The sequence below is a fragment of the Psittacula echo genome (genome assembly GCF_963264785.1).
Source record: "Psittacula echo genome assembly, chromosome: 5".
NCBI classification, from domain to species: domain Eukaryota; kingdom Metazoa; phylum Chordata; class Aves; order Psittaciformes; family Psittacidae; genus Psittacula; species Psittacula echo.
This window is the reverse complement of record NC_137739.1, coordinates 49,196,999-49,207,478: the sequence shown is the minus strand read 5'-3', so window position 1 is coordinate 49,207,478 and position 10,480 is coordinate 49,196,999. Positions and strand designations below refer to the sequence as shown.

The following is a 10,480-nucleotide window of genomic DNA, read 5'->3' as shown; positions in this document are numbered from 1 at the left end:
AATCAGGAGGGCTAATGACTTCTTTTTACTGCAATCCAACAAAATTGTCACTTTAAAAGTAAAATATTTTCAATAAACTTATGCATTATACACATAAATATTAAATTAGATACATAAAATAGAAGAGTACTGGCAGGTACAGCTGTGAAAAAATGAACCAGACTAATCATGAATTCTGTAGATCTTCAAAACTTCAGAGAACAGAATCAGTGATAAGTAGTACAGAGGCAAGCAATTTAGGAAGGGGAGGTCATTAGAGGTAGCTTGGGAGAGGAATCCACATGAAAGCAAATGGCCTTGCTACAATACAAAATGATCACTGAAACAGGACTAGCATATGCAGCCTGATCACAAAGCCAACATGGACAAATCACATTTGGAAAGAAAATTTATCTTGGGAGTCAGTGTAATGAAAGGCAGTGATACAATGGAATTGGAGGTCATCCCAGGGTTTACAGGATGAACCTGCACCTGAATTGCAGCCAAGATTCTAAAAGGAAACAAAAAAGTAATAGTAGGTTACAGAAAATGAAGTTTTATTTGCAAAACATAGCTCTTGCAGAACAACCATAGATACTCATTAAATGATCACATGCCAGAGCCTTTAATGCAGAAGCATACAGTAGGCAAACAATGACTTTTAACAGCCTGAGGTACAAGTTACTGTAAAAAATTGTATTGATGTAGAAAGCTCATTGACTTTTGTAAAGACTTCACTTCTAAAGAAACAAGAGAATTCATCAAATCTGACCTTTTCCCTGGATGCTGTCCTCATCCTTACCTGCAAACTTACCTTTAGCACACTCAAAAGTGCACTGATCTATGAAAACATAGGAATTTTCAAAAGCCAACTAACAAAAAGATCTACCCATCACTTATTTTAATATTTATGTAAACATACAGAATGAGAGATTTCAAAGGAGAGGAATCACAGAATCACAGAAGTGTTCCGTGAATAGGATTGTCAGTGTCTTCATTGTATTTTAAAATTGTAAATAGCTATTGAAAGACTTGTAGTACCATCAATGAGTTAAATTTTCATACTGTAGAACTACCCAGCTCGGAGTTTAGAGTTAAACTATTCATCAAAGAGCACAGGCTTATGATGGGGATTATGAAGAAATAACTGTCAGAATACAGCTCAAAGATTAGTGCAAAGTACATCTCTTAGGCATTTCCTAGGAGGCACTCTAGACATGCATTATGTGCCTTCCAAATTAAGCAGGAATATCTGGATCTATCCAGTTACCTTTTGCTTTGATCTTATTTGCTGAAACTGACCCTGTCCCTCATTTATAGAAGAAACATACTTACATGAAAATAGTGAAAAGCTCAATGCTTTGTTTAGAAATTAATGAAGAACTGATTAGAGTAAAGGGGAAGATTGTATCAAAAAGTTTCTACAACTCTGGCACAAGTTTCACGTATCTATAATAAGAAAAGTCTCACTGATGGATTATGTCAAGTTTTTCAAAAATTATGTAATTCACAGGCAATAAAAGATTAGCTGCTTATTCTATTTATTTTTTTTTTAAAGTCAGCTACTGTAAGGAGCTAAAAAGTCAGACTGTTTCAAACTCTATGAAGGAACATTACAGCACTTATCGCCCTATAAAAACCTCTAGGAAAAGAAAGGGTAAGCAAAGAGATTATTCTTGTAGTTCCAGTTGCTAAAAGTAAATTGTTGTGTAAACCTGTATATTATTTTTCCTGTAATGAATAATTAACTAACAGTCCTTTGCATTTATGTATCATCTTTTAGCTGTGGATCTCAAAACACTTTTCAGTGAACAAGTCATGCTTCAAATGTCTCATTGGTCATTATTCTCATTATTCTTTATTAAAGAAACTAAGGAAAGGAACGAATAAGTCATAAAAAAATCTATTGCTGAGGAGGAAATAACAGTCAGGCTTTCTGAGTACCAGTCCTGTGTTTCTCCTGGTTATAGTAAGTGGCAGGATATTCTGGCTAACATTGCAGCACTGTCAGATGAAACCAATGTAGTTTTCTTATGTCTGATAATTGTTTCCCTAAATTGTTACAACATAAGTTTAAATTACAAATTCTTCACAAAAGGAAATAGCTTTTGATCTCATTTGTAAGAATTAACAGATTACATACAGAATTCTAATGTATCCTCTAGAAAAGTCTTTGGACACATCAAATAAACCTTCTTAATGTATTGATCTCTATGCATATTGAATATGGGACTAAAAATTCCCATTCCACTGGTGAGTCATGGGTCACAGTGACAGCAGAAAACTGCATGATCTCATATACAGAAAGACAGTTCTTTCAAGCTGTCCCCTACTTGAGAATAAAATCAGCATAGAACTTCTGAGAAGAACTTCTATGAGAACTATGAGAACTTCTATTGAAGAACTGGATGTTGGCTCATATCAGGGACTAGTCAATACTGACAGAGATATTTTTAAGCCTGCTTATAGAATTGTTACTATTTTCCCATAATAGTAATTTTTTGTAGCACACTGATAAATAAAAGGATTGTAACATTTGGCAAAAAATATTTTCTTCCCTATTGTTTATTCTTCTGTACAGCCAAGGTAAATAGTAAAACAGTATAAAAATCAAAGTACATTTGAAACTATGCCTTTTTCAACTTTGAATTCACAGTATGCTTTTAAGGTACACATATACTATAGATTATTTTTCTCTAAGTATTTCAGCTACACATGGAATTACACATTTAAATGAGCTTACAGCACAGGTGCTACAGGAAAAATAATGGTGTTTGCCATTTATCTTTCAAATTAAATAATGTGTTTTTAAATAGTAACTTTTTTCATAATACACTTATGGGAACAACATTTATCTGTCACATTTTAAAAGATGTATTAGTAATAAATGTAAATTACCTTTGGAAAATCAGTAATTAGCCTCATCAAAAAATAAACAATCTGCCACCAAAAAGATAATCTTTAGCATAGTTAAGTATAATAACTGTTATTTGAATAAGTTAACAAATTAGGATAGATTGCTTCTGTAATTCATTCCCCATAGCATGAGAGATGAAGTTAAAGCATCAAGCTTCTGAATGGGGGAAGGGAGCTCAGACTTTAGTGATACCAAATGTAGCAGCTCATATTTTCATTTTTTGATGTGCCAGAGATAAACTATATGTATCCTAGGGCTTTACTACTTGGAATAATACAGTACATAATTTCCATGGAAGCAATGCTATACGCATCAGTTAAGAACCAGTGTATCCTCCTAAATGTAAAAACTGGGATGTAGTTTGAAGGGCTTTGTTACCTTAAAAATTTTTGTCAGCTCCTGGGAGAAAAAAATCGCTGTAACACAAACCTACTAAATTGTTACCTACAGACTCTGCATTACATTTTATTGCATCGGGGGGGATTTACTACTACCTTCATCCTCTATGTCCAATCTTAGTCCTTACATCAACTGCATATTGTCATATCCCAGTCTTAGGAAAAACCTAGCTGGCTACTAGTAAGGAACTATGAAGTTTTAAAGACTGAGTGAAATTTTATACGGTATTTTGAGATCCTCAGAGGAAAAGTACTAATGAATTGAAAAGACGTATTATTATCTTCATTAATGAAAGAACGAGAAGAAGAATAAAATCACAGTCACTATAGTAAGCATTCTTCCTCAAATTAATGTTATAAAAATGAGTGGAAAAATGAGAAAAGTAATAAAATAGTAATTAAAGAAAAACTTACATTTACATATTGACCACTTATCAACCTCAAACTTTTGTCATCTCAATTTCCGAATAGTCCTCCATATACAAATTATCCTTGTAACGTAATTCCAGAATATGTAATATCATCTATGAGTTTTGTAATTGCCAATTGATTTCCATGGCTACTCCAGTTGTTTGGATGTGTCCAAGTATTAACCTAATTGGTAATCAACAGGTCATGACAGCCTATTTCAGAGCCATTCAAGAAATATCCTCTTTGCTATGATGGTTCCAAGATAATGAATTATTCAAATAGATACATGTTCAAAGAGATAGTGGCAAGTTGTACACTGTTGCTGTCATAACCTAAAGACTTTGCTAGACATATTTATACAAATGTGAAAGTGTGAATGCTGGGTTAGCCACCAATATGTGCAAAAGAAAAGCCCAAAGCACAGTAATATAATATAGCAAAATCAGGAAATGCAAAAGAAAGCACTCTATTACATATAAATAGGCCCAGATCCTCTGCTACAGCTACATAGTTTGCAATTGGAAAGTACTAGTGGTTTTCACAGGCAGTGATGAATAGCAGTCTTTTCTCCTAGCAACATCATGGAATCATAGCAGAAGCTAGGTTAGAAGGAAATTGAACATCATCTGGTAAAACCTTCTGCTCAAAGGAAGGCTATTTTCAAAGGTAGATCAGATCACTCAGGGCACGTCCACTTGAATTTTGAACATCTCCAAGGACGGAGATTCCAGAACCTCCCAGGAAAACCTGGTTCTGTGCTTAGCCTTGTGTTTTATTGGAAATTTCCTTGCTATAGCTTCTGGCAAGCAGCAGCATTTGGAATTGGAGTGGCATTTGGAGTTGCCATGCTCTCTCTGGTCTACTGGAGGAGTGTTTCCAAAGACTAACAGCATTCTACACAGCTATGCTGGCTTTTGGGTCACCAACAACTAGTGAGACTCAAAGCAGCAGTGCTGCTTGTTAGGATCTTATTCAGAAGTTGCTTTGTAGATCTTCTTTTGTTGTTAAATGTGCAGTTATTGTTGGACATTTGTGTGAAGTCAGAAACTCCAGATCTGAATCACTTTCAGACTTCGGAAGAGATCAGATACACTTTTCCACTTTAGGTTGCATCCTCTTACTTATGTTTCAAAATGCTCATCACAAAATAAAACCAAAGCTTCCAGTACTGCTGCTCGGCTATCAGTTTCCACCTGCTTTGGTATTCAGGTCTTTATTCTACATTACCTTCACATTATAATCTTTAATGATTTGCAAAGATTTCTTGTTTTGGTAACCTCCACTTTTGGTCTAACACTGTGTTGTAATAATTTTTTTCTTATTAATGGCTTATTGAACTTAAGTCATGGTAAACTGATATCAAGAGATTACTTATTATCTCACTACTTATTTTACAATCTGCTTAGCCATTCTTCATGGCTTGTCTGGAAATACTGTAGAACTCCAACTCACTAGTCACACAAAATTCTTGTAAAACCAGAAGTTCAGTTTCATCAAGTGCTTTTGAACACCTCATAAGGCCAGCTGACTGTGGAGAAGGGGATCAATGAGTAGGGCTGGTGTCTGGTTCCACAGCTCAGTTGAGGAGGGAAGAGAAGGCTGATATAGAAATACTACTTCTGAAGAATTCCCAAGTTCTGTAAGATAGCAGATTTGTTCCAGAAGAGACCAGTTCCAGTCAGTGCAAAGCCAAAGGGCAAGAAGCAGTTAGTGTTTACTGCATTTGTTGACCAGTGGCATGTAAATTTGGATTACAGTGTAATCAAAACAAATAATATAGCACTATCATCAAACAGAAGCCCTAGGTGGTGAATGGCGATTCATTTCCTTTCATTTTTACAAAAATAAAAAAAAAAAAAAAAGGAAAAAATGTGTAAAAAAAAAAAAAAAGAATGTGCAACTTGTAGAGTACATACCTGGTTTTAGGACAATGTACGTGCCTGGAGAGGGTTACATTCTATCTGTGCATATTTATATGTCTTTCCTTATGAAGATTTAGGAGATTTTCTTCACAAGCAAGAGTTTTACTGTTCTGATGCAAAACATCCTTTTTCTGTGAATGGCCAGGCTTTAATTGAAACTCTATAGCTGAAGCCTTCTCAGAAGCTGCAACACATCCTTTGGAATCTTCAGGTCCAGGTGATTTTCCTGTAGTACTCTTTTCAGTGCAAAGACCTGGAGGATTCTTTTCCAAACCTTCAGTTTGCCCATCTGAAATCAACAAATCACCATCAGCATTTTTCAAATTATTTGATGCGCTTTGTTTGTAAGGATTAGGGACGTTTATACCATTCTCATCATCACAGAAGAAAGATAAATCCCTACCTTCAGATGAAGTTTTAACTTCTCTTAATGATTCTTGAGTCACTTCACCTACTGACTCTGGAGATGCTTCAGAAATAGTCTTAGAAATAGGTTGCTGTTGCTGCTGCTGAACTCGTGCTTCAGGAGTACCATTACAAACAGATTGCTGCTGCTCAACCCGTTCTTCCTCAGGACAGGCTTCAAAAAAGCATTCAATATTTTCCCTCTCATCTGTGAAATCCAATGGCACAGGAGTGCTGCTCTTTTCCTCTATGTATTTTATTACCTCTCCACAGTCACTATCATGAGAAGAAAGTGAAAGATAAGAATAGAAGTCCCCTTTTCTTAGCTGAATGGGTCTGTGAGAGTGTTCTAACACTTTTTCCTTGATCTGTGCTAATGAAGCTGGAGCAGATGACTCACATTCTGGTTGTGACTTACTTTTCAGAGCTGTTGATGCCATGTCTATTATCTCCCTCACAAAGTTGTGTACTGAGCCATCTTCCATGTTTCTTTTATCAAAAGCAGCAGATTCACAGTTACAGCATGAAGCAAGACCGTTGGCTGAGGAGTCACATTCTTCTTCACTGGATTTCAAGGCTGTACAGCAATCAGTAGATTTTTCAGTAATGCTTATTTTTTGTTGTTGACCATTAGGTAAGGATGCTTGTAAAGCTGCATCTTCTATGTCTCCACAATTCATTTCTGAGGAAGATTCAAGACAAGGCTTTTTAGCAGGAGAGGAAGCAACAGAGTGATCAAGCTGAAGATGACTTTGACATTCTTTTAGAGGGTTTCTGGATTCATCTGACAACAATACATTCTCTTTTCCATCCATGTGTGAATCATCTGAACTGTCTGTAAAAGCTTCACAGACACAACATTCATTTTCAGCTTCTCTGACATCAAGTGATGCATGAGTTTTGGGAGTTGCTGATGTTCTAACAAGACTTTCCTTTTGACTGCCAAGAGTATTTTCAACATTGCCATTTTCCATATCATCCACAAGCTGATCCTTCACAACCTGAGAGATATCTTTCATCAGGTGACTCTTTGTCCCTTTTTCATGATCACTTGGTACGTTCTTACTATTGCCATTATTTTCTGGTATTTTCTGTACTGAACCATTCAATAGTGTTTCAATGCTTAATGTATCTGTGGCTTTTGATGTCTCATTACTAACTTTACTGCGCTGAATTTCATCACCAAGGTTACTTTTTCTCTTCTCCCTTGTCAAAGAAAATTTTGGTCTAATCCAAGTTTGGAGTTCATTTTTTATATAATCAAGTCCTGAAATTAAATTGCATTCTTCATAAATATCCTCATCAGTTGCTATACTAGAGTCATCATCTTCATCTTTGATACCTAGCTCTTCCTCAGTTAAGGTAAGGGTGGAACTTGAAAGCAAATCACTGTCATCTTCATCATCAGTACAAGCAGAAGTACAGGAGACATTAACAATCATGCTGACATTGACATCGCTCTCATCAGCTACAGATCTATTAAGATGTTTTCTAAATGACGCATTTGAATCTGGTATTTTATTTCTGTGCAGTACAATGTCTTCAGAGCAGAGAGAAAGATCCTCACTGCTGCTGAGTTCAGTCAGAGAAGCTGCTGAGTCTTCATTGATTGAGGATGCAATATCTAGAGACAGCTGTCCAGTAAAAGACATCTTTTGAGAGCCACTTTGGAGTGTTATATCAGAGATGCTGCGCTTAATCTTTTGATCTAAAGGACTCTGGATATTCTCCAAGCGATTCAAAAGATCTAGTGTCCTTTTGCTGAGCTCTCCAACAGAGTCACTGCTTGCACTTATGTCACCTGAGCCATGATGACTAAAAAGATCTTCATTGCTTTTGTAGGAAGTCAGCCAGCTCTCCAATGAGGTGCTTCGCTGAAGACCATCTCCACTTTTAAAAATACCTGAGCTGAACAAATCACCTGCTACAGACAGAGATTCTAATGAAGAACTACGAGATAAAATTGAAACCTGTCTTGTATTCTCTGTAGCAGTTAATTTTGTTACAGTTTCTCCAGATTTACAGGAATTGGGATCTGATTCTCCAGGGACCCTTGCCAGAGTATGGTCATGAATAAACCCATCTGGTTGAGACTCTCCAGGCTTATGTTCAGATTTACCAGGTATTTTATCAAAACAAAAGCCCTGAAACAAACTGCCCTCTGGATGTGTTTTTTCAATTTGTGATTGTTTCATTAGCACTGGTAAGTTGAATTTGGAGCCTTGAAGATATGAGTAATCATAAAAAGTAAACACGTCATGCTTTCCTTTCAATTCTTCTAGACAAACACGGTTACACATAGTAATGCTGTCCAAATCCTCATCATTTTCACTTCCACAACATGCAGAAGGTAACAACTGGAAATCATCTGAGAGACTAGCATGGTCTTCATCTTGCTGTATTTTTTGTTTTATCACATCAACTATATCATCCACTCGAGTTTCTGCATGCCCAATTTCAGGATTACTCTGAGTGCTTTCAATATCATTTAGCAAAAAAATCTCTGAATTATTTGTAGTTTCTGTATCACATTCACTCACTATCCCACTCTCACTCTCAGAGTGCCTGCTTATGTTTCCACTCTGATACATATAGCTATATGGTTTTGCCAATGTATTCCCCCCTATTAGCTCAGGCAGGGATTTGGTAGATGAAAATGATGAGTCTTTACTAAGACTTTCATTTAAAATGTTAGACTGTGTTACACTGGAGAGTGTAGATGTTTTTTTCAAGAAAGGCATGTGGTTTTTTTCTGATAATTCAATATTATGAAGACTGTAGACCTGATAGATGTGAGGATTTGGAAGGGAAGTAATGCTGGGACAATAAAGAGGACTTCCACAACCACCAATACTTTCATCTTCATTCACATCGTTAAAACCACTTTCTCCTGAAGAAGGTTTCTGTCTTAGCTCATCCTTCTTGAGTTCCTGATCAGGATCACTTAAGTCTTCATGAATACTGATCAGTTTATTGCTTATGTCAGTTTCATCCCATTCTAGTGCATCTTCACTTGAACCATTCAGATCCATCACACTGGCATCAATAACATTCAGAGGCTCCTGTAAAAAAAAAAAAAAAAAATCAAAGTCAAAATTTAAAAAATATTTACAGCTGCACTTTGAACGTGCTTCCACTGAAATTATATAAGTACATTAATAGGAGTAAAGCGCATTTTTGGAACAATGGTCACTAATAGGCTTTTCATTTTGTTATGTCTTGTATGAAATTAAAATAATCAATTAAAATAAAACATTAAATTTTGCATAATTTCTTAGTCTTCCCAGGTTGTTGGAGTTTTTTTTAAATTTTCTGTCAAAATGTAATACAGAAATTTGGCTTTTTTTTAATAGAGATTAATTGTGGTTAGTCACTTCATATGTAACAATTGTTAACCAGTCTGCAGAATCACATATGAGTGTGTTAGTAAAAATGATATCATTAACAGCTTATTATTGAATGTAGGAGAAACTCTTGTAGCCTGCTTAAGTTTAAAAGAGTTAAGGTATAAAGGACTTATTAAAGGATTTTCAAAATGTTTATAATAAACTTTTGTGTTGTGAATCTTAAAACAACAGATGTAATACACTGGAAATCACAAGACTTGATGACTTTTTATTTGAATTTATATTTATTCTTTACTTGATAATAAAGGCAGCGCTAATGACCAGTAAGTAAGACCTAATGAGTGTTAATATCTTCAGCTATAAGAACAATCAATCAGTCTAATCAAATACTACATGAATTTCAAATACTGTCTGTGCTGACACCTTTTTCTGAGGAAGAACTGATAAATAATTGAGCTGAAATTAGTTTGATTTGTTTAAGACTTTTGTAACTTTCCAGTAATATTTGCTATTATGATTCAGAACATACAGTACCAAGAATTAATCCTTCTAGAAACACACATGGGAGAGGAAGAACACCTTGACAACTTTACTCACTCAAATGTGATGTGTCAAGTGGCCAAGAGTACTGACTCACCTTAAACTACTCAAAATAAGACAAAAGCGGTCCCTGATTTTGAGGCTGGTTCTCTGAGCACAAATTAATTTTACTTTATTTTTCCATTTATTGAGAGGCCTCCATTTTAGGGAAGCCTTTGCTTATACAATAAGTCTTGTAATAGAACTGTTAACTAATGTAGAATTGTTTAGTTTAAATAATCCTAACAGCTGAACAATGATCACTGTACCCAGAAAAACAAGAACTTTTTCCAAAAAAAAGCTTTCAACTATGATCTCTCACTCTCTTGAGCTTTCTTGGAACAAGTTTTGTTTTTCAAATACAGCACTGATCACATGCCAAACAGGAATCTAAATCACAACAAACTTAAGAAGTTACTGAAATACAAGCAGATAAAATGAGGCTGTAGTCCAAAGAAGGGAAGTTATACACAGCTTAGCTCCTTACTTAGATTCGTCAAGACCCAGACAAGGTTAATTGTG

General features: G+C 35.4%; 1 protein-coding gene across 2 annotated transcripts in view; it reads right to left on the bottom strand.

Annotated features, from left to right (window-relative positions):
• Window positions 1-5,160: 5,160 nt before the first annotated feature.
• The window catches only part of AKAP6 (A-kinase anchoring protein 6), a gene marked incomplete at its 5' end in the record, with an annotated part of 232,019 nt that continues 226,699 nt past the window's right edge, over window positions 5,161-10,480 (bottom strand). The window contains 2 exons of one of the 2 annotated variants that reach the window (XM_080617230.1): window positions 5,161-5,916; window positions 6,031-9,094. In XM_080617230.1, the coding sequence (XP_080473356.1) occupies window positions 5,663-5,916; window positions 6,031-9,094 (3,318 nt within the window). In that variant the 3' untranslated portion in view covers window positions 5,161-5,662. Of the gene's footprint in view, window positions 9,095-10,480 lie in introns of both variants that reach the window. The other variant, XM_080617231.1, reaches the window with a different exon arrangement.